This window comes from Struthio camelus, chromosome 25 (assembly GCF_040807025.1).
Source record: "Struthio camelus isolate bStrCam1 chromosome 25, bStrCam1.hap1, whole genome shotgun sequence".
NCBI lineage: Eukaryota > Metazoa > Chordata > Aves > Struthioniformes > Struthionidae > Struthio > Struthio camelus.
This window is the reverse complement of record NC_090966.1, coordinates 6,770,387-6,792,595: the sequence shown is the minus strand read 5'-3', so window position 1 is coordinate 6,792,595 and position 22,209 is coordinate 6,770,387. Positions and strand designations below refer to the sequence as shown.

The following is a 22,209-nucleotide window of genomic DNA, read 5'->3' as shown; positions in this document are numbered from 1 at the left end:
CTCCCCCCCCTCGGCGGGCGCGTGTTGCGCGCGGGCGCCTGTCTGCGCGCGTGCGCGCGCGCGCGCGGGGGGTTTCCACACCGCCCCCCCCCACCCTGCTTGCACGCGGGCGGTGTGCACGCGTGCATCGGCGCGGAAGCCCCCGCCCGGCCGCCCTTCCGCGCGCCCCTCTGCGCGCACGTGTTCGCACCCACGCGCGGCCGCACGCGCGCTGGCGCGCCGCTCCCCCCTCCATGACGCCACCGCCTCTTACTACATCTCCCAGCCTGCCCCGCGCCGCGCCGACCAATCAGCGCGCGGCTTCCTGCCGGGTGCCAACATGGCGGTGCCCAGGCGCTGAGGCCCCGCGGCCTTGTTGGGCGCCGGTGAGCGGAGGCGGCAGCGGTACCGGCACCGGCAGCGATCCCGATCCCGATCCCGATCCCGGGCCGGGCTGACGCGCTCTCCCCGCAGCCATGAAGGTGGTGAACCTGAAGCAGGCCATCCTGCAGGCCTGGAAGGAGCGCTGGAGCGACTTCCAGTGGGCCGTCAACATGAAGCGGTTCTTCCCCCGCGGCGCCACCTGGGACATCCTCAACCTGGCAGGTGAGGGGGGGGGGCTCCTCCTCCTCCTGCTGCCTCAGTTTCCCCCACCCAGGGCGGGTAACGGCGCCGTCGGGGCCCAGGTGCCGCTCTGTGCCCCCCCCCCACTGCCCCCTTTAATTAGAATTTCTTTTCCTGTCCCTATTCAAGGGCGTTTGACACAAATCCTGCCAAACGCTGCTACCTGCTGAGTTACGTGGTTTAAAGATTTGCCAGGCTTTTATGCCAGTTGTAGAAACCTGTTGCTAGGGTGTGCGTTTTGTTGGTGGTGGGTTTTTTTTGTCCCCTGTGCAGCAAGCGCCTGTTTGCAAAGCCGGGATAAACAAACACGAAGCGCCGCTCGAGGACGGCCGTGGAGGGAAACGGCCCTGAGGCGGGCGGTGAACCGCTCCTGGCCGCGCTGAGCGGGGAGGACCTTTTCCCAGCTGACCTTTTTCCCTCGCTCTGTCCTACCCGCGCTTTCTTTCAGCAGCCTCTGGCCCAGCCCCAGCTCCGGAGGGCAGGTTCCTTCAAACCGCGTCCCCGCAGCCGGTTCGGCCCCCACCCGCGGGGGCTCCGTGAAGGGCAGCGCGGGGTCCCCAGGCTTCCCGGAGCTCGGCGACGCCTGTCTCGGTCGTGCCGGAGCTGCGGGGCCGGCTGTGGCCGAGGAGACTGTGGGGCAGCCCTGGGGAAATAGGTTCGCTCGGGGCGGCCGGCGTGGACGCGGCAGCAGGGTGCCGCCGTCTCAGCGCTGCGGGACGCGCAGGGAGGTTCGGGGTGAGCTGGTGCTCAGGAAGGTGGTTCGAGGCCCGGCCCTGCTGCCGGCCAGCTGCTTCCCGGGGTCGATTTCCAGCCCTGCAGCCCTTTGCCTGCCTCACCCAGGCAGGGTCCTCTCCAGCTCAGTTTGCTGAGGCAGCAAGGCCTGTGGGGTACTTGGTGTGGGCCTGCCTGCGTATCCCTGGGAGCAGAGTGGCTGCTTTCTGCCAAATAAAGTCCGGTCAAAGGGTTAGAGATAATCCGCGCCTACAATTTCTGTGAAGACAGGTTTCTCCTGACCACCTCTTAGTGCGGCAGCTGAAGGAAAGGCTCGTTAGCCCAGCCTGCGTTGGAGGGCAGCTGCTCCGCAAGGAGGCGGAGGAAACTGGGTCCGTCTGGCTTCAGGAACTGCTTGTGAGGGGATGTTGGCATTGCCGGGCCTTCCTGGGCAGTGCGAGTGTTGTGTGAGGGCCAGCAGGTTGTGAGCGCGCAGGGAGGGTGTTCCTGAAGGCCGGGATGGCTGTAACAACCGCTGTGTTCATAGCGCTGCTTTCTTTCTAAGCCCCTCTCACCGCAGCCCTGGCGCAGTCTTTCCAAGCTCGTGCGTTTCAGGTTCAGACTACAAAGGAGGAGAATCTGGCACGAGCCGCCAGAATCACGGCGGTGCCCAGCAAATCTATGCTGACACGTCTGCAGTGGGTAACAGCATGTGGCTGGCTCGCGTTGACGCTCCCTGATTAGATGGGGGTGGGAAGGGGGAAGGTTGCCATCAGCCTTCTGTCTCTGAGCCGCGATGCTTTTGCATGTGGTCCGAGCCCCCGTTTGAGATGCCGGGTGCCTTTTGCTTCTGCGGCTGTGATACAGCCGTGGCCGCTCCTCGTTTTCTTTGGGGAGACGGTTTTCTTTGGGGGGGGACGGCTGCTTCCCCTCTCGCGTCTGGGTGCGTTGACCTACTTGCAGCCCGTGCCGCAGCCTGGGGCCTGCTTTTGCGAGGTAGTTCCTGCACTCTGCCATAGTTCAAATGGTCAATTAAAGGCTTGACTGAGCAGATAGGACGGGCAGGAGCCCCTCCAGCTTCCGAAGGCCGGCGCTGGCAGGCAGCCAGCAGGAGGGAGTGCCAGACATGCAGAGCTGATCTCAGCAGAGGGGCTCTTTGCCTCGAGTTCAGCCCCAGGTGCCAGAGCAAAAGTCACTCAGTGGTGGATGCCAGAGCCTCCTGGGCAGTCTGTGGGAGGAAGGGGAACGTGTTTGGAGAGCATCAGGTGCTGTTTGGGGCCTGGGGACCCTGGGAGAGCTGAGTCAGCAGGAGGCTGCTTGTGCTTCCTAAATTATTTACTGGCTTTTGCTGCTGGGATTATAAAGTTATGGGATTCAGTTAATTTCAGGGAAGGTCTGTGCAAAGTCTTTGTGATAAGCACAGTTTATTTTTGTCACCTTCCCTGTGGGATGAGGCAGAGAACGAGAGCACGACGTATGCGTGAGTGTGTGTGTTGGTGCGTGTGTTTCCCCATGTCATGTATTTGCTGACCTGGGACCTCCTGGCCCCTCTCCTTTGCTTGCAGAGGCTCTTCTCGAACAGGCTATGATCGGGCCGTCACCGAACCCACTCATCTTGTCCTACCTGAAATATGCTATCAGTTCCCAGGTAATAACACTCTTTGTGTGCTGCAGGCGCTGCTGGGTGTTGCCTTGCAGCCCCAAGTAGCAGGCGGGCAAAGAAACTGGGGTGTGGCATTGGTGTCGGGCAGACACCCCAAATCTCCCGTCTGCGCCTTGAAGGCATTGCGCCTCCCCCTCGGCCGGGGCGGGTGGCGGAGAGCTCTGCTCGGCACATGCCCAAAGCAAAGATCTGTCTGTAAATAGCGTACGTCCGCCGCCCAGCTGCGCACAGACAGGGTAGAAGTCCTTGCCTTCCGAGAGCCTCTGCAGTTGCTATAAGCCATGCACTTTCTGACTGTAGCATTTAATATTGTTTAAAGTTTGTGTGAAACAAATCAGCGATCACCTAAAAATGTCTGTTTGGATTTGTGCCGGGTCAGTGCCCCAGCCCCATCCGCGGTGGCAGGCAGCGAGGCCATGCCCTGACCTTGCCGTTCCCCAGCAACGGGCGCCGCGCTTACAAACATCACCTACTAACACGCTGCTCTGCCGGGTTTGTTTTGGTTTGTGTTTTGTTCTTAGATGGTGTCTTATTCCACGGTACTGACGGCCATCAGCAAGGTACGGCTCCGACAGCTGCTGTCTGAGGTTTTTCTCTTTACCTGTGATCCACATATCCATTTCCCTCCCCAGAACTCTCACCAAATATAGGTCAAGTGGAAAATGACATCCTCCGCTGAGTCAGCAGCGGTTGGGTGGCACAGATTAGCAATGAGCCAGCCCTTTCGTGTCCTGCTGGGGACGGGCTGTCGCCGTTCCTGACAGGGCCCCGCTCTCGTTCGGGGACGGTCGTGCTCTGGGCTGGGTGTGCTGCGGGTGTGAAAGCCTCGTCCCTCCATCGTGTGGGGCCTGGCAGGCTCCTACCCCGCAGCATCGTGCGTGCAAACCACACCCCAGCTGCCGGAAACCACATCCCTCTGTGGCCAGCGGTGCTGGCAGCACTGTGGGAATCCGGAGCTGGTTATGGAGAAGCCGCGCCGCTCACGAGGGAGCGCTGCCAATGCCGGGCCGTGTAGCTGTGTCTGCCTGCCTGGCTTGATGGGCCAGATTCCCACGGGCGCTCGGCATCCCCGTGCCTCTCCGGCTGGGGATCAGTCCTCTGGAGCTGGTGGCAGAGCTGCCTCTGTGCACCGCTGGGGCAGAATGTGGCCGCTTTGAAGGGAGCGAGTGGCCCCTCGCGGGCTGTGTCAGGCCTCCCGCCCTCCCTGGGCGATAGCTTTATCAGGGCGACCTCTGATTCGAAATGAGAAGAATTTATTTCCTCCCACCTTTGTGTGTTTACTGGGGGTGGGAGCAGAAGGGCTCTGGTAGCGATCCGATGCAGGTGTCATTTTGGAGCGCTGCAGGCAGGCTGAGTACGGCGCAACAGCCTTGGGCCTGCGGGGAGCGGTGCTGTAAACACATCGCTAAGCCCCAGCGAGGACGGGCAGCCTCGGCACTGAGCTGGGGTGGTCACCGAGCCCCTGGAGGAGGGGAGAGCTAGTGCAGGGCTGACGGACACCGAGTGCCATAGCGGGCGCGCTCCAAACGGCGCGGGCTTGGTCTCGCTCCCTCGGTCGCGTGTCGCCGCCTGTTCCGGCGGGGCGGACGGAGAGCTGACCTTGACAGCCGAGGTTTCCTCCTTCAGATCAGCGTGGGCCGTGAGGAGACCCGCGGGCTAGCTCCGGCCCGGCGGGGCGGCCCCATCTGCTCTGCTGCCTTCCCCGTCGAGGAGGCGGGGAGCAGCGCTTCTGCTGCCCGCCATCCTGCAGGCCCCGCGGCCAGCCAGGCTGTCAGCGCGTGCGGCCGCTGCCAGGCTTGCCGGGCCGCGGGTGGGCACGGGGCCTGGCGCCGAGCCACTGCCCTGTCAACAGCCCGTGGGGCGGAGAGGGGCCTGAAAACTGAGCTGTGGCCCCCGCAGCCGTCTCTCGGCTGCAGCCTTCTACGAGGTTGTTTAGAAAACCCAGGCTTGTCCCCGTTGCCGTGGCCCAGTTGCCTGCCGCGACCCGGGGAGGGCACAACCCAGCTGTTGGACAGCCCCAGCCCAGTTCCTATTCGAGTGGCTGCTGAGCAGCTGCCAGGGTAATAGTGTCCTGCGGCTGGTAGTGCCTGGCCCAGCCCTTCGGGGAAGGGGATTTTGCTTGTTTTTGGAGCTGCTGGAGCCTGGCACCCCCTGTCTGAAATCCTCCCTTGTTCCCCTGCTGTAGTTTGACGACTTCTCCCGAGACCTGTGTGTCCAGTCGTTGCTGGAGATAATGGACATGTTCTGCGACCGCCTCAGGTATGGTGCAGCCCGTTCCAGCCCTGCCATCTCATCCCCAGGCTGTGTTGGTACCAGGAGCCCAAAGCTGAGGTGGGGCGAGAAGGTGCTGCCAAGCCCAAGGCGCTCGCCCTAGCAGGGGGAGGCAGTTTCTCCCTCCAGCTCCGTGTTTGTTCCTGTGCTCCTGGGCCCCCTCTGGCTGTCCTGGGTGGAGGATGCCACGTGAATGCCAGGATGGGCAAAGCAGAGGACTAGGGAACCTCAAACCCCGTCAGCTTCATTGGAAGCTGCGAAAAAACCAGCTGTGATAAGGGCCCCCACGGTGATGTTCCTGCCTGGCTCAGGTAGATAGTGGTGGGCATAGGCCTGGTGGCCTGAGGGTTCTGTCACCTCAATGTGTTTTGATTTTTTTTTTTGTGTGTGGCCTCCCTGGCTTTCCAGGGCCTGGGCTGTGTGTCCCCGTCTGCTAGCGCTCCGTCCTGCCTGGACTGCCCCAGGCGCTGAACGCAGCTGCCTTATTTTGCTTTGTGCTCTTCCGCTGGTGTCGCAGGACCCAGGGGAGCCCAGACGATTCAGGCCACACACTTTTTTAGAAAGCCGAGAAATCTTCCTGTTAACCCCTGGTGGCCTCTTCTGGGAGGCTGGAGCGGAGAGCACGCGGGGGGCAAGCAGGAGGAGGAAGAAGGCTGAAGGTAGCAGCTCTTCAATTACATGAAATGGAGCAGCAGCAATGAGTATGTATCAGTCACAGATGTTGACAAGGAGCTGTTGCTGGCCAACTGCAGAGCTGGTCGCTTAATCCAGTCCTCGCCTAATCTGATCCTGCGCTTAATTTGATCAAAACTTCTGGCCCCAATGATTAGTGCATCAGGAGGGGAAAGCATTCACCTCTCACAGCACATTGATCAATGCTGAGCCTCTCTTAGCAAGATAATTTGATTAGAGGCTTGGAAAGTTTCCCTGTAGTTGAGTGGCCAGAGAGGAGTCTGCACTGGGAAGACTTTATTTCCCCTGGTGCTGGGGGTTTGTTTGCAGGCTGAACAGATTGAGGCATGCGGCAGAGGAGGCTAGGCTAGGCTAGGCTAGGTTGGTGCACAGGATGTGGCTTTGGTTCCCCTGGCTGCCCTGTCTCTGTGCCTCAGTTTCCCCTGTGTAAAATGGGGGCAGCAACCTGGCCCACGATGAGTGCAGTCCCCTTCCTCTCCCCTTCACAGCTGCCATGGCAAAGCAGAGGAGTGCATCGGCCTCTGCCGGGCTCTGATGAGTGCCCTCAACTGGCTTCTGCGCTGCGCGGCCTTCTACGCCGAGAAGGTGAAGGAGACACTGGAGCAGGCAGCAGCTGAGAGCCAGCTGAAGATGTGTCTGGAGCGGCTGGAGAAAATGCTCAGCAGCACCAAGAACCGGGCCCTGATCCACATCGCGAAGCTGGAGGAGACGTGTATGTCGCTGCCCCTGCCCAGGCCTCGCGGCCTGGCCCGGCCCGGCCCTGCCCGTCGGCACGTTTGGCTCGTGGCAGCTGCCAGTGCTGCCTCCTAGTCACTGCTGGCCCCAGGGAGACGTCATGGCCACCTCTCCCTTCCCCCTGCCCAGATCCTGCCGCATTGTCCCTGCGGCTCCAAGCCCATCCATCTTCCAGCCCTGTTGCTGTAGCCGTCTCCTCCTTGGCTCCGTGCCACCCTCTGCCCCCTCCCTTCCACAGTGCCCTTGGAAGAGGAGCAGAATTAATGCAAAGGCTGCGTGAGCTGTTCCTGGGCGCGGGGTGGATCCTGCACTCCACCAGCCTGCCTGGCACAGCCCTGCACCCTCAGTCTGTCTGTGTGCCTCGCCAGAAGGCTGTGCCAGGCTGAGCCCAGAGCAGGAGCTGCTCTGTGGCATGCACACCCTCAGCTTGGGTTGGCAAAGGCACCCTGGGGAGCTGGGCGCCCTGTGGTTATGAAGATGCAACAGGAGCTGACGTCTGCTCACTGCAAGGCCTGGCGAGGAGCCCCAGCCTCGGCAGGCGCTTTGTGCTGCTGCGGGCCTTTGAGCCAGCCTGCCTGGGTCCTCGGCGTGTTGCTGTCCTTCCCCCTAACTAAAAGCCTGCTCTTCCTCCCCAGCCTCGTGGAGTGCCGTGGAGCAGTCCCTTATCAAGCTCGGGGAGAACCTGAGCAGCCTCAGCAACTCCCCGCTGCGAAGCCAGGCTGACGACTGCGTCTCCCTCATCAAGAGGTAGCTGTGCGCTGCTGTCTTCACGTGCTCCTAGGGTAAAGTGGGTCTGAGCCCTGCTCTGGGGGCCTGAGAGCCTGCTGCTGCCTCCACGCTGGCTCCTTGCTTTCCTGTCCCTTCCTGGCTCTGACTCCTGAGCTGGTCACAGGCTAGCAAGAGGCTGTGGGGTAGGAGGGGGACAGGGCTGGCAGTGACCTGCTGCAAGGCAGTCTTACCTGGGGATTGCTCCTCCGGCATCCCCCCGGGCCCTTCGCCATCCATCCCAGCCCTCGTCTGCAGGGGCACACTGAGCTGTTGTGGTGTGGCCAGAGCTGCTGTCCCTATCTTGGATCCCCCCAGGAGGTGCTCCCAGGGCCCAGGCAGGGACTTGGCCATGCCCCAAAGGCTCCTCTGTGGGGCCAGAGGACAGCTCCCTGGCCCCTGGAGGGGCTGGTGGAGGCAGGGCAGCAGAGATCTGGGGCCTGTCTGGGAAGGGAGGATGGGACAGGCAGAGCAAGGATCTGTCCCTGCAATGCTCCCATGATCCCTTGCTGTTGCCTCCCGCCCAGCATCCCCACCATGCTCTCGGTCCACACCGAGCAGCTGAACAAGACTGGCTTCCCCACTGTGCACGCCGTGGTGCTGCTGGAGGGCACCATGAACCTCACGGGAGAGACCCAGCCACTGGTGGAGCAGCTGATGATGGTGAAGAGGATGCAGGTACAGAAGAGGCACCTCGTTGTCCTGCTCAGGGTAGCCTGGGGTGTGTGGGACTAGGGCCTTGCTGCAGCTCTGCGTGTTGTGTGATCCTGGTTCTCAGGTAAGGGCAGAGCCGCTAGGAGCAGCACGAGCCCATGGACCCAGGGGAAACCTTTGTCCTTCTTGTGGATGGTCCTTGCAGAAGGTTCAGGGCTTGGCTGTGGTTGGAGGAGTCGCTTTATGGCTCTTCTGGCACTTGGAGGCCTTGGAGGGTTGGACCCCCCAGTGCCCTCACATAGAGTCCTCTGTGTGTGCCCTGCAGCGCATCCCCTCCCCACTCTTTGTGCTGGAGATCTGGAAGGCCTGTTTCGTGGGCCTCATCGAGTCCCCCGAGGGCACGGAGGAGCTGAAGTGGACGGCCTTCACCTTCCTGAAGGTAGGCTCTAGCCCCTGGGAGACGGTGCTCTAGCCCACAGCCTGCCACTGCCTTTTCCCCCCACACCCCAGTCCCTGCTGAGTGCCAAAACCTGGCAGAGCAATTAGTTCTCTCCTGCTGCGTGCCCCTCAGGGTCCTCCTCACACCCCATCTGGACAGCGTGTGAGATGGCAGAGCCTCCAGGCAGCCCTCCTACAACCCACTGAGCATCAGCTTTGCTGTCTGGGATGTTTGTTTTTTCAGCCTAGCCCCGTTTTGCTCTGCTGAGTGGCTTTCCTGGGATGTTGTGGGGGGAAATCATGGTCTTTGAAGGATGCCACAGCAGCCTTTGGGCCTATGCTCCCAATGGCTCAGCAGTGAGCAGCCCCGGAGCTGTCTACTTTACTTCTTGTCTTTGTGCCAGACAAAAGAGATCTGTGTGTAATTTCAGGGCTGAGACATGCTCTGTCCTGTGTCCAGCTTCTCCATAGCATTAGGCCTCTGCCTGGCTGTCGTGAAGTGGCTGTGCCCTGCTACTCCTTGTGATAGCTGAAGGACCCTCCAGAGGGGAAGTGGTGGGACGAACCACCCTGGGCGCATGGGTTGCTTGTGAATTGCTCCTTCCTCTGGGCTGGGAGAGCAGCTGCTGATTGCAGGAGTTTTTTGCTTGGGCTCCTGCTGCCTGTGTGGCTGGGGGATCCTGACTGCAGAGATGGGTCTGCCTTGTCGGTCACATCTGTGCCCCACTTCTTTCAGATCCCCCAGGTCCTGGTTAAACTCAAGAAGTATCCCCAAGGAGAGAAGGTGAGTAGCAAGGGCTGTCAATTGGAGCTGTTCAGTGTTGTATGCACAAGTGAATCGTGTTTGTCACGGTGGTGCTGGTGTCTGGCCAAAGCTGCATGGGGGCGGCTGGGGTGGGGAATGGTCTGTGTCCCAGCAACCTTCTTTTAACGGATAGGATGGAGTGGAAGGGAAAGGTGGGGTTGCGTCAGCTCCCGTAGCAGCTGCTCCCAGCTGAGTGCTTGGCTTTGTAAACGGCAGGACTTCACTGAGGATGTGAACTGCGCCTTCGAGTTCCTGCTGAAGCTGACTCCTCTGCTTGACAAAGCAGATCAGCGATGCAAGTGAGTGCCCGCCATGTCCACAGCTGACCCCCAGCGCCACGAGCGCGTGGCAGCACCGGGGCCGGTCTGCACCGCAGAGACCCCCGGCCTCTCTGCAGAGAGCTGGGTGCTGCTTGCGGTGGGTGCTATCCCTCAGCCCGATGCTCTCCTGTCTCTGTTCCAGTTGCGATTGTACCAGTCTGCTCCTGCAGGAGTGCAGCAAGCAGGGGCTGCTCTCAGAGGCCAACATGACCAACCTGATTGCCAAACGGTACAGCCCCCTCGAAGGCTCGGGTAACCAAGGGGGGTTGGAGTGCCTTATCTTGCCGCTGGGAGGCCTGGAGGGACAAGGCTTTGCTTAGGATGACAAACTGAATATGGCAAAGTGTCCTCTCAGAGTGGCAGCTGGCACTGCCCTGTGGTGGCAACCTGGGCTCCGTGGGGAGGACGAGGAGGTGGTGGGTGCTGGTTCCCTCGGGGATGGTGGTGCCGTGGCCCTGGTGGTGGAGGTGTTGGAGGTGACTGAACCTCGAGGAGAGCGGAAGGGGTGAGAAGTTCCTGCTCACGACGCTCATCTTGCGCATCCTCCAGGACGGCAGACAGAGAACATGCGCCACGCTTGAAATCAGCAGAGAATGCCAACATCCAGCCCAACCCCGGGCTCATCCTTAGAGCTGAGCCGACTGTCACCAATATCCTGAAGGTGAGTGCGATGTGCTCTAGATGACCCTGCTTGAGCAGGGTTGGACCAGATGATCTCCAGAGGTCCGTTCCAACCTCAGCTGTTCTGTGATTCTGTGAGTATCCTTGCGCCTCCGTGCTGGGCCGGGCCCCAGAGCCTACTTCCAGCAGCACCAGTCTCCCCAGGCAGCCGGGGGTGGCTGGCAGGTGCTAGATCTCCCAGTGCTGTGGTGGAGGAATCACTTCCAGCCTTGTTGGTAGGGCCGGGCGCTCTTTGTGGACACCGGGATCCTTCTCCCCCTTCCTAGGAAGCCAGGGGAGCCATCAGGCAGCACGTTTCCTTGTTAGTGCCAGCAGCCTGCGCCTGGCCAGCTCAGCCCGTCCTCCTCTCAGCTGCTCCGCCGCGTGCATCTCCCCGGTCCGGGGGGGACTCCCCCCGTCCCTCACTGTGGTTGTCTTGCTGCTGCTGAGTGTGAGAGGACGATTTGCTGCGGGTTGTGCTGTCCTTTGTGCTGCAGCTCTCCTGGGTGGTGACTGAACCGTTCTCTGCTTCGCAGCTAAGCTGACGTGCCCTGCAGTGCCTGCAGAGCTGGCGGCTCTCTCCCCGTCCCTCTGAGCCACGTGGGTCTGTACTCACAGGGGCCTCATGGGATGTCGCTGGCAGCCGATCAGCACTGCCCCCCATGTCCACAGTTTCACTGCTTCTCTGAAATACGCACTTCCCCTGATTTTTTCTTTTCCTTCCCTCTTTTTTTTTGGTAGACTATGGATGCAGATCACTCCAAATCCCCCGAGGGCTTGCTGGGGGTCTTAGGCCACATGCTATCTGGGAAGAGCCTGGATCTGCTGCTGGCAGCAGCAGCAGCAACGGGCAAGCTGAAATCCTTTGCTCGGAAATTCATCAAGTGAGTGTCCATCCAGGTGACCCCATTCCCAGGGGCTAGCAGGGCCGGCACTAGGCAGGTGCCTGTGCAGCACCGGATCCAGCAGAGCCCTGGGGGGCTCCCATAGCACCCTTCCCCCTGCACTCCTCTGTGAACAGCACAGAGCATCAGAATGGATTTGTTTTGAGGGTTGCATGCTGAAAGCACCAGCACGGTCTCAGATCCGGGGCGCTCGCTGTATGCCAGTCCCCAGACGCCTGTGGCCTGGTTATAGCACACGTACCAGCATGCACGGGAGTGGCGTGATGTGCTTTTTCGAGCAGGGAGGCCTGGGGGCAGCTCAAACCATGCAGGCCTAGCTAGGTGCCTGGCCATTCAGCAGGCCACAGCACAGCCCTGGTGTTTGCTCTGGTTCGAGCTTTGTGCTGCTGTGGCATGAAGAGAGGGTCATGCTCAGAGATCTCCACGCAGAGCTGGCCCTGCAAGAGGCCCATGCTCAGTGCTGGACTAATTGGGTAAGGGGGGAAAAGAAGTGCTGGACCTGTTCTGCTGCAGGGGAGCAGCGGCTGAGGAAGGAGGCAGCTCGTTCTTGCTGTGCTGGAGGGTGTTTGTGGAACTGGGCCCCGGTTTGGTCCCCTGCCCACCCTGTTCCCTCCATCCTGGGAGGGGAGCAGCTGCTGGGCCTGTGCAGAGCTGGGAGGGCAGGGCCTTGGGATGCAGGCAGGAGAGAGGAGATGTGGGCAGGGGCAGCTCCTCTGCTGTCTTGGGGATGAGAAGAGGCCTCTGTTTCACTGCGGCAGTGATGATAATGCTTCATTGCAGCTCTCTCTGCCCCCTCTAGGCTGAATGAATTCACGAAGCACATCAGCGGAGAAGGCTGTAAGTGTGTGCGCGCCCATGTGTGGTGTGGTTTGAGCTGTGCTGCTTCTGCTGCCACGTGCTGGGACACTGTGTGGGGCCTGGAGGGGCCTGGCTGGCAGCAGGGTTAGCCAGGGCTGGCTGCAGCCCCAGAGAGAGAGTCGTGCTGTGCCGTACCAGGCTGGGGGCTGCCAGGAGGGTGCCCGGCACATGGGCATGTGGCTGGGTGCCAGCAGAGATCTGGGCCCCTGGGGACCCGCTGCCCTCGTGCCTGGCGTGTGCGCATCCATCCCTAGCGCAGGGTGCTCTCTGCTTGCAGGGAAAAGTCTCCCTTCTCCCCAGCCCAGCCCGTGGGGCCTCTCAAGGCCGGCCCTGCCCCGGCTCCCTCCCTGGAAGGGGTGATGTGTCAGCACAGAGCCCAAGATAAGGATTCTGACTGCGTTTGTGTGTGATTAAACATGCTGAGCGCTCTGACCTTCCACAGCGCGGGGGGAGCCCAGACCCAGCAGGGCTGGGCCGAGGCTGCTGAACGGGAAGCCAAAGCCACTTTGGGGGCCTGGGCTGAGGCGCACTGGGGTGAGGGAGGCCCTTGGTACATCCCCTGGAGCTCTTGCTCACACACAAGCACTTTTGGGGGCTTTGGGGTTAGGAGAGCTCTCGTGAGGAAGCAGGGTCGTCCCGGCCTGCAGCTCACGGCTCCCGCCTGCCTCCCAGCTCCCCCGTGCTGAGGCTGCAGATCCCCAAGGCCTCTGTTTCTCTTCCTTCAGCCAAAGCAGCCTCAGTCCGAGCACTGCTCTTCGACATCTCTTTCCTCATGCTATGCCATGTGGCCCAGACCTATGGCTCGGAGGTAAGCACCTTCCTTCTGTCTGCAGAGGGGAAAAGGCTGGAGCAAGACCTTGATCCCAGCTGGTCGGGGCAGGGATGGGACTCTGACCTTGCGAGAGCAGCGCTCTGCAGCCTGCCAGCCTCCTCTAGCGGCCAGCCCGCCCCGCTGGCTGGGACCCTGCCGCCACCGCCGCTTCCCTGGGCGCTGGCTCCGAGGCCTCGCAAGCCCCGCAGCCACCCCTCTGGCAGCACCCCGCTGTACGTGCGTGAAGCACCCTGTGCGTTTCCCCTGGTACAACTAGAAATCGGCCCCCGCAGGGCCTGTCCACACAAGGCGAGGGAGCAGGGGTGGCTGCAGCGTTCCTGAGGGCTTTCACTTACCTTCCTAGTTTCTCTGCCCCTTTCTGTGCCACGCAGAGCACCATGTGCAGCACCGTGGTATGGGTGGAACGCTGCCCGTGTGCCCTCTCCGGGGCTGGCCTGGCCAGCTCTGATCTCGCCAGACTTTTCCCGCTCCGGTCCCGCATGGTTTGGATGTGGGCAGAGGCCCGTGTTCGCTGGTCAGGGGACCCGTGCAGCCGAGGCTGAATGTCAGCCCTCCCTCCTGAAAGGAGGAACTTGCAGGAAACGGCACTTCGGTTGCATGAGAATTTTCCAGGTTTTGACATCTGTGTGCGTGTGTTGGGAGGCAGAACGATACCGGAACACCGGGAACGCTGAGAGGGAGCGAAACGTGGCAGGGACCAGCCCACCTGGACCCAGGGAGGGGGGAGGCTGGCGCAGCGTGGCCCGTGGCAGCTCGGAGCCAGACGTGCTTGGGGCTGTCTGGTGAGGTCTCAGCCCCCAGCCCGGCCCAGAGAGACTTTCCTGACCAGCTGTTGTTGAACAGATGTGCAAAACATTTCGCTTTTGACAAAAATAGCATCCCTTGGGTCACGGAGGGCTGAAGGGAGGAAGCAGTGTGTGGGATTCCCAGCTCGTGTCCCCCTCGGGAACCTTCCCAGCTGGCTACGAGCTGGGCTGCGCCCCCCGTTCCTGGGCTGCGCCCCCCGTTCCTGGGCTGTACTGCATCCCTGCGGAGCTGAGGGGCCAGCCGGCCCCGCTGCCGGGGAGCCCGAGCATGGCTCTGCCTTCTTTCGGGGCATCTGGGCCCGGGGCACAGCAGAGAAGGTTCCCCGGGCCCTGCAGCGGCTGGTGGGGGGTGAACAGCCCTTTCTAGACAGGACACGGTGGCCCACTGCGGCATTTGCAGCCCTCGGGGCTGACCCAGTCCCGGTGCAACCGGTCAGAGTCAGAGCGCTGCTCTGAGACAGGCTACAGCCCCCCTAGGGAGTCCCACGGGAGAGGGGCAAACCACAGCCTGCAGGCTGGAAGCCAGTGCCTTACTGGGTGGCTGGAAGCCAGTGCCTTACTGGGTGGCTGGAAGCCAGTGCCTTACTGGGTGGCTGGAAGCCAGTGCCTTACTGGGTGGCTGGAAGCCAGTGCCTTACTGGGTGGCTGGAAGCCAGTGCCTTACTGGGTGGCTGGAAGCCAGTGCCTTACTGGGTGGCTGGAAGCCAGTGCCTTACTGGGTGGCTGGAAGCCAGTGCCTTACTGGGTGGCTGGAAGCCAGTGCCTTACTGGGTGGCTGGAAGCCAGTGCCTTACTGGGTGGCTGGAAGCCAGTGCCTTACTGGGTGGCTGGAAGCCAGTGCCTTACTGGGTGGCTGGAAGCCAGTGCCTTACTGGGTGGCTGGCCAGTGCCTTACTGGGTGGCTGGCCAGTGCCTTACTGGGTGGCTGAGCAGGACCAGGGATCAGCCTCTCTGTGCTGGCCACGGGGCGGCGCTGTTCCCCCAGCCATGAGCTCCCTTGGGTGGGGGGCCTGCCCCAGGGCAGGGGTCCTCCCGCAGAGCGCTGACCCTGTGCCGGCTTCCCTTCCAGGTGATTTTGTCGGAGTCAAGCCCGGCGGGCGAGGTGCCCTTCTTCGAGACCTGGATGCTGACCTGCATGCCCGAGGAGGGCAAGATCCTCAACCCCGACCACCCCTGCTTCCGCCCCGACTCCACCAAGGTGGAGTCCCTGGTCGCTCTCCTGAACAACTCCTCCGAGATGAAGCTGGTGTAAGAGCTCGGGGGGCTCCCTGCGCGCCTGACCCTGCTGGGCCAGAGCGATCCCTGGGACTGGGCAGAGGAGCAGCCCTCCTGTTTCCCTGTGCCTGCAAACGTCTGAACCTCTCTTCTTCTGACAGGCAGATGAAGTGGCACGAGGCATGTCTGAGCATCTCAGCTGCCATCCTGGAGATCCTCAACGCGTGGGAGAACAGTGTGCTCACCTTCGAGTCTATCCAGGTGGGCCTGGTGGGTAGACGGCATGGGCCAGAGGAGGGCACGAGCATGCACTGTGCCCTGAGGAGGGGCCACAGTGGCAGGGTCAAGGCTCAAATAGGGCTGGGGTCCCCCATCCTCCTGCCCCAAATGCAGCTGCATACCTTGCTGGCTGCTTCACAACTTGTATGGGGAATGGAGAGCCCCTTGACACTGCCCCAAACTGCTCCATTCATGGCAGTGGAGCTGGCAGGGGCAGGCTCACCTCATGGAGGAGAGGAAGGCTTGGACCCCGCAGGCCCAAGGCCTAGTGCCCCGGGAGGTGTTGCTGAAATGAGGCCTGTGCTTTTGCATGTGTCTGTGCCCAGGCTGGGGTCTTTGCTGCCCCTCATCCACCTCTGCTTGCATTTCCTCCCCTAGAAAATCACAGACAACATCAAGGGGAAGGTGTGCAGCATGGCAGTGTGTGCAGTGGCCTGGCTGGTGGCGCATGTCCGCATGCTGGGCTTGGATGAGCGGGAGAAGTCCCTGCAGATGATCCGGCAACTGGCGACCCCCCTGTATGGCGAGAATACGCTGCAGTTCTACAACGAGCGGTGAGGCCAGGCCCTGCAGCGCACGTTGCCCCATGCTGTGGCGTTTCCTGCCCTCCCTCTGCCTCCCGGGGCCTGTGTGACCCCTGTCTCTGCTGCAGCGTGGTGATCATGAGCTCCATCCTGGAGCACATGTGTGCCGACGTCCTGCAGCAGACAGCCACGCAGATCAAGTTCCCCTCCACGGGCATGGACACCATCCCCTACTGGAACCTGCTGCCCCCCAAGAAGCCCATCAAAGAAGTGCTGACGAGCGTGTTCACCAAGGTGCTGGAGAAGGGCTGGGTCGACAGCCGCTCCATCCACATCTTCGACACCCTGCTGCACATGGGGGGCGTCTACTGGTTCTGCAACAACCTGGTCAAGGTATGGGGTGGAGGAAGCTGTGCTGGGTTGGAGAGGGAGGTGGCCATGACCCCCCGGTGCTGCAGCTGGGAGTTGAGCCCAGGAATGCCAAGACTAGCCCGTGAGTCAGTCCTAGCTGTTTCTGGTGTACGGGCCAGGTCCGCTGTGACAGTCCCAGGCACTGCAGATGAGCGGAGCAGGCCCAGTCATGCCCGTGCGTCCCTCAGCTTGGCTCTGTGTCTTCCAGGAGCTGCTGAAGGAGACGCGGAAGGAGCACACGCTGCGGGCCGTGGAGCTACTCTACGCCATCTTCTGCCTGGATATGCAGCAGCTGACGCTGACCCTGCTGGGCCACATCCTGCCCAACCTGCTTACAGACTCCTCCAAGTGGCACACCCTCATGGACCCTCCGGGCAAGGCCCTGGCCAAGTAAGGCCCCCGTCCTGTGGGTACGTGGGCCTTTGGGGTGGTGGCGGGTCTGTTTGTGGAGCTGGGGAGATGTTCTGTGCTGAGAGGCAGCTGGGGTGTCCTGGACCAGGGCCTGGCAGCCCGATTTCCGTTTGGGCCCCTGCACAGTGGTTGCAGGAAGAGATGCACTGGTGTCTTGGGCCCCATTCCCTGCTGGCTGTCACCCCTCAGTGAGGAGGGACCTGCCACATGGCATCTTGGTGCATGCTCTGGGCTTTGCTGTCTTCCCTCAAAGCCAGCTGAGCTCCCACGCTGTGATCCGGGTGGGCTGACAGCACCTCTGCAGCTCCCCCTTCCTGTCGCTAGGCTCTCCGTCTGGTGCGCGCTGAGCTCCTATTCCTCCCACAACAAGGGCCAGGCATCTGCCAGGCAGAAGAAGAGACACCGAGAGGATATTGAGGTGTGCCTGGCATGGAGGGGGGTGGTCGGAGGCTCTTTATGTGCCCAAATGGGCAGCGTTTGCGGGAGATGGCAGGGTTGAATAGGCTGATGGGTGGGTAGCTGAGGCTGGACTCCCCACCTGGTCTCACTGGGCTCTCCGACATTTGGTCCCTTGACCTTCCCTTGGGGAAGGGGGAACATAATGAGATAGACAGTGTTGGGGGGTGGCCCGGGGTGACCCCTGGGGTGACCGGAGACCCTAGTCCTGGGCCATGGCGCTTTGCAGAGCCCAGGCTGGGCTGTCAGCCCCGCGTGCCTGGGGGGCCGGGGGCCCTGGCGCAGCCCCGGGAGAAGGGCTGGTGGGGCTGAATCCTCTCTGCCCCTGCAGGATTACATCAGCCTGTTCCCCCTGGACGACACGCAGCCTTCCAAGCTCATGCGCCTGCTGAGCTCCAATGAGGAGGACGCAAACATCCTCTCCAGCCCCAGTAAGTGCAGAGTGCTCCTGGGGAAGGTGCGGTCCTGCCTCGCCACTCGCTTGTGGGTGTGAAACGTGTGTTAGCGCAAAACTTTTTTTTTTTTTTTTTTCCCGAGCTGACCAAGTGATCCTGGCTCTTGGATATAGGAGGGAGGGCTCTCCACTCCCCTCTGCCGGGCTTCACCTTTCCAGGCCTGGGTACAAGTGTCATGTTTGGCACCAGGAGGCAGGCAGCGCTGGCTTAGAGCTTGGCGCTTGTTTTAGCAGCTCTGGGAAATAGCGTGGTGATCTCTGTGCTGTGAGTACTCAGAGACCCACAGCGGCATTGGACAGTAAGAGGGTGTTTTGAGAAGTGTTTTGGAGAGCTCAAGTGGGAGGGTTTTGCCAAGTTCCTGTGGAGCTTTTGCGTTGAGAAAAGGTTAAAATTTTTTGGCTTTGTGATGAAAAGGACTTTAGGAAAGGTGATGAGGTTACTTCTCCCCTCCCTAGTGTTACCACCAAAGGCAGCGCCTGGTGCCCAAGGAGCTTGGGGAGGTTTTGTTCAAGCCCTGTTGCTCATGGCCACTTTGCGTGGGACAGGAGAGCTGTTGTGCTGTCACAGCCCAGTAAGGGCTGGAGGTGACGTTTCAGCTTTATCTCTGATTAAATCCTGAAATTCCACTGTTGTTAACAAGGCAGCAAACGGAGCTGATGAAGTCATGTCTCTTGTGTCGCTGGAGTGCGGATGCTTCAGGTTGCGACAGTGCTGGCAGGAAGTGCGGCGTGGGGTCCTTGGCCCTCTGCTGCCATGGGGGATGCGATGCAGTGAGCTGTTGCAGCTCCAAAATATGTTTGGACTCCTTGACAGTGAGTCAGGATGCTCCTTTATCATTGTTTCTTCCAATGCCCTTAGTGCTACTGGTTCTTTGTTCGACAGTTTTCAGTATATCCATCAACCTGTGGTTTTTGTTGGTTTCATTACTGTTGAAATTTGGGGTTTTCCCTTTATTTCACTATCTTTTTTTAACTGTTGGTGCAGTTTCCACCTCTTTCCAGTGACATTCAGGACTTTTTTGGTCTCTGCTGCAGTGATTTGGAAATCCTGCTTCCTGCATTAGCCACATAACTCAATAATTCCATGAGAAAAGTGGGGGAGGGCTTTCTTTTTTTAGCGAGCATCCTCAGAGCAGCACAAGGTGGGTCCTACTGACTTTTAATAGCTATGTAGGATAAGTTTGCACAGGACACCTCGCTGGCCTGCTGGATAGGAGGTGCCACCAACTCCTCTCCTCTGGAAGCACCCAGGACAAGGTGGTGTGCCTCAGGCTGAGCCTGGCAGGCTCAGTTAGGCTAAGATAGATCCCCCCGGCCTTCCCAAGGTTGCTGCTAGTCTGCTGGTCATGTCTCAGCTCTGGTAGCTAAATCCTTCCCTGAGAGTGACTTTCCAGTGCTGCTGTGCAGCTGTTGAACATCTGGCTCACCCCACCCAGCTGGCTCTGTGATAAGTGGTATGCATAGTATGTATAGCCTGTGCGTTACTTCAGCTTGGCGGAGCGCTATTCTTTTCCTCTCTTGATCGTGACATTGCGCTACACTGCTCGTGCCCTTGCAAAGCGTCAGTAACGAGTCATTGTTACAATTAAAACCAAACATGGAGTAACAGGGAGGTTGTACTCACAGTCTCACTGGTGCCTGTCCCTTGGAGATGTCATTAAACTTGGTCAGACTTGGAATATGTCTGGCTTGTGCAAGAGCGAAGCCCCGTGACGCATCCTCGGAGCGGCAGTGTGTGCAGCCCTCCCTGGGCCGCTGTGCTCCGTCACGCCTCGGACTGGCATGCGTAGGCCTGCCCCGTGCTGCCGGGGCTGCTCGCTTGCACCCCAGCTGAGAGGGATAGTGACAAACGCAGAGATTATTTACGTGTCGTGTGTGTCCAAGCAGCGAGGATGGTGCTCGCTCGTTCGGGGTGGCTGAACGCGGAGGGCACTGGGGACCGTGCTCCGAACCTCTGCCTCCCCTCCTGGAACCTGGGAGAGCTCAAATGGCCTGGGTTGGCCAGGGTGGGCATGTCAGCACGGCGGAGGGGGGCCGTTGCAGCCTGTGCCCAGCCTGACGCATGTTCTCCTCCCTGTCAGATCGCTCGATGAGCAGTTCGCTCTCCGCCTCCCAGCTTCACACCGTCAGCATGAGGGACCCGCTGAACAGAGTGCTAGGTAACGGCGGGGTCACCAGTGACGGGGCCTGGCTGTGGCTGTGGGATCGGCCCAGGCAGCGCGGCTGGCTCAGCTCTGCCCGCAGGGCAGAGGAACAGCCCTGCCTCGTGGGCAACCCTGTGCTCCTCAGGGGACAGCGGTGTGGGATGTTTTCTGGGCTGGCTGCAGAGGGGACAGTGGTGTGGGATGTTTTCTGGGCTGGCTGCAGTGCTGCTCCCTCCTGGGCCTGGCATGGGAGTCCTTCCCATAGACCTGACCTTTCTTTGCCTTTGGCCCCAGCTGCTCCATGGGGTGATGAGCTCTTACGACCGTCCCTGGGCTCGCAACCCTTGACCAGCCTGGGGAGCTTGGCCGCGGGCGGTGGATGTGACTCTTCTAGGTGTGGGAACTTCAGTCCCCAGGGGCACCCTGTGCAGAGGCTTGAGCTACCCTCAGCCAAGAGGGCTGACAGACCCCCCCCCCATCCTCCCTGAACTGGCCCGGTTTCTGACACTTCCCTGTCTCCGCAGCAAACCTCTTCCTGCTCATCTCTTCCATCCTGGGGGCCAAGACGGCTGGCACCCACACCCAGTTTGTCCAGTGGTTCATGGAGGAGTGCGTGGACTGCTTGGAGCAGGGCAGCCGTGGCAGCATCCTCCAGTTCATGCCCTTCACCATGGTGAGTCCTGCAGCTGAGAGACAGCTGCGGTGAGATCCTTCTCCCATTGCCAGGTGCTGCTCCCATGGGATGGATGCAGGTGTTTTAAGGGGACAGGACTGCCCCCCCCGGGAAGCTGCCCCTCTCATAACAGCAGCTGTGGGGTTGTACACGATGCTCCATTAGCAGCATTAGTGCGGGCACAGGGGCAGGGGAGCGCTGGGGATAGCTTGGAGATGCTGCTTTTGCGTGGCGGGATCCTGGAGCAGACGAGGGCTGTGCTGTTCCTTCTCCGGCTCCTTCCCCACTGTGCACGAGCTCTCGTGGTTCAATGCTCAGTGCTGACAGACCGAGTTTCAGCCCCAGCTCTGCCACCCGCTTCCTGAAGTCCTGGGTGCTGCCTACACCCAGGGATTGCCCCAGCGTTGCCACCTGCGGTGCAGTTGCGGTGACATGGTATTTTAGGCTCTGGTTTCTGTGGTTACATTCACCAGCCCGCTCGGTCATCCTCGTAGCCCTGGTCTGAGCCTGCTGCCTGGCTCTGATGTCTCCAATGTTGTCATGAATCAGCTATTTCCTCTCCCTGAGCAGGTTTCAGAGCTGGTGAAAGTATCCACCATGTCCAGTCCCAAAATTGTCCTGGCCATTACGGACCTCAGCCTGCCCCTGGGTCGCCGCGTCGCTGCGAAGGCCATCGCTGCCTTGTGAGCACGGCATCCCCCTTCGGCCGTGCAGGAGAGGGCTGCAGGGCAGCCGCCGGGAAACGCCAGCGGCTGCTGTCGCCGCCTGTCTGTAGCAGCCTGGATGGTGGGCTGGGGCAAGGGACACCCGGAAAAGCCTCTCCGTCACCACGGACTCGGCCTGGCCATGCCCAGCTCCCAAGGGCAGAGCTGGCAGCAGCAGGGGCTGCTTTCCTCTGCGTTTGGCCACCCGGCATCGCTCTTATCTCACTGCCTCGTGCTGGGCATGCAGAGACTGAGACAAACCCACTGCTTTTTTTTTCTAATTAATTCAGTCCTTTCATAGAGCCAGGCTTTGCCTCATTTCTGTTCGGTTTTCTGACTGCAGCCCAGGGCCTCGGGGCTCCTGACAGCCTCATCTCCAGGTGAGCTCACCGAGCCAGGACTTAACCAGGGAGGGGGGAGAGGGTGGCAAAGACCGGCACCGTGCAGGGGAGGGCAGGGAAATCCCTAACCTGCTACAAGGGCTGTGGTTAGACAGGTCTGAGCCAAAGGTGTGGTTTTAGGAGCACATAACGGCAGTGGGGCTGCTTGTCACGGGGCGCCTCGGGCACAGGGTTGCGGAGGGTGCAGATGATTCACGGGCAGAGGCCTGAGTGGCAGCTATTAAATGTGATGATTCAGATACAGCCTCCGGCTCCGGAGGTCCCTGTGCTGCTGCTGGCCAGGAGGGAAGGGGCAGGCTGGGAAGATGTGTCCTAGACACTCGCGCAGCCTTTTCTGCTCCCGGGGCTCCCTGGGCCTGCCCCGGGCCTCTGCAGTGGTACCGGCCCTCCTGCCCTGCGAGCGAGCCTGAGCCCTACGCCTGGGTGCTGGTCTAGGTTTACTCAGAGCTCTAAGGGGGAAGGAAAGCTGTGCGTGGATGAGTTCACGGGGCTGCCCATCCTCTCCTGAGGGGTTAAGCCCACCTGCCCTGGTCCCGGACCAACCTGGGAAGGCGGCACGGTGCTCTGTGCCCAGCCGGCCCGCCGCAGATGCGTAGCTGGGTGGAGCAGTGATGCTTTCCTGCCTGGCTGTAAAATACAAGCAAATTCATGTTGGAAATTCTTCCACGTGAGCGTGAGTTCACTCCGCGGCCCCGGCTGCAGGCACGGCACCCGCGGCCGGTGAGTAACGGGCCTCGCCACTGCTGCGCCGCGCCGGCCCCGGGCTGGGAGCGGCTCCCGGCACCCGGTCAGCTGCTTCGGTGGTGAATCCGCCTGTA

The 22,209-nt window shown here is 61.0% G+C and overlaps 1 protein-coding gene across 4 annotated transcripts; it reads left to right on the top strand.

Moving 5' to 3' along the window:
• Positions 1-301: 301 nt before the first annotated feature.
• On the top strand, positions 302-21,292 carry MED24 (mediator complex subunit 24). Of its 4 annotated transcripts, XM_068918905.1 has the most exons (26): positions 302-365; positions 454-585; positions 2,880-2,962; positions 3,499-3,537; positions 5,163-5,236; positions 6,430-6,653; positions 7,312-7,423; positions 7,969-8,119; positions 8,421-8,534; positions 9,270-9,317; positions 9,555-9,637; positions 9,801-9,887; positions 10,208-10,319; positions 11,060-11,202; positions 12,023-12,060; positions 12,807-12,889; positions 14,789-14,967; positions 15,096-15,195; positions 15,592-15,767; positions 15,866-16,130; positions 16,357-16,538; positions 16,884-16,977; positions 17,347-17,446; positions 19,551-19,628; positions 20,138-20,286; positions 20,857-21,292. In XM_068918905.1, the coding sequence occupies exons 2-26, from the start codon at positions 456-458 to the stop codon at positions 20,971-20,973; spliced, it is 2,961 nt and encodes a 986-aa protein (XP_068775006.1). In that variant the 5' UTR covers positions 302-365; positions 454-455; the 3' UTR covers positions 20,974-21,292. The 4 variants fall into 4 exon arrangements, with proteins under 4 accessions (XP_068775006.1, XP_068775005.1, XP_068775009.1 ...); XM_068918904.1 differs by lacking the exons at positions 16,884-16,977; positions 17,347-17,446 and having other exon boundaries at positions 305-365; XM_068918908.1 differs by lacking the exons at positions 2,880-2,962; positions 3,499-3,537 and having other exon boundaries at positions 310-585.
• Positions 21,293-22,209: the final 917 nt, after the last annotated feature.

Coding starts and splice junctions, on each gene's coding strand:
- MED24 (XM_068918904.1), top strand. CDS start 456: ATGAAGGTGGTGAACCTGAAGCAGGCCATCCTGCAGGCCTGGAAGGAG. Junction 586..2,879: donor GGACATCCTCAACCTGGCAG/GTGAGGGGGGGG, acceptor CTTTGCTTGCAG/AGGCTCTTCTCGAACAGGCT. Junction 10,320..11,059: donor CTGTCACCAATATCCTGAAG/GTGAGTGCGATG, acceptor TTTTTTTGGTAG/ACTATGGATGCAGATCACTC.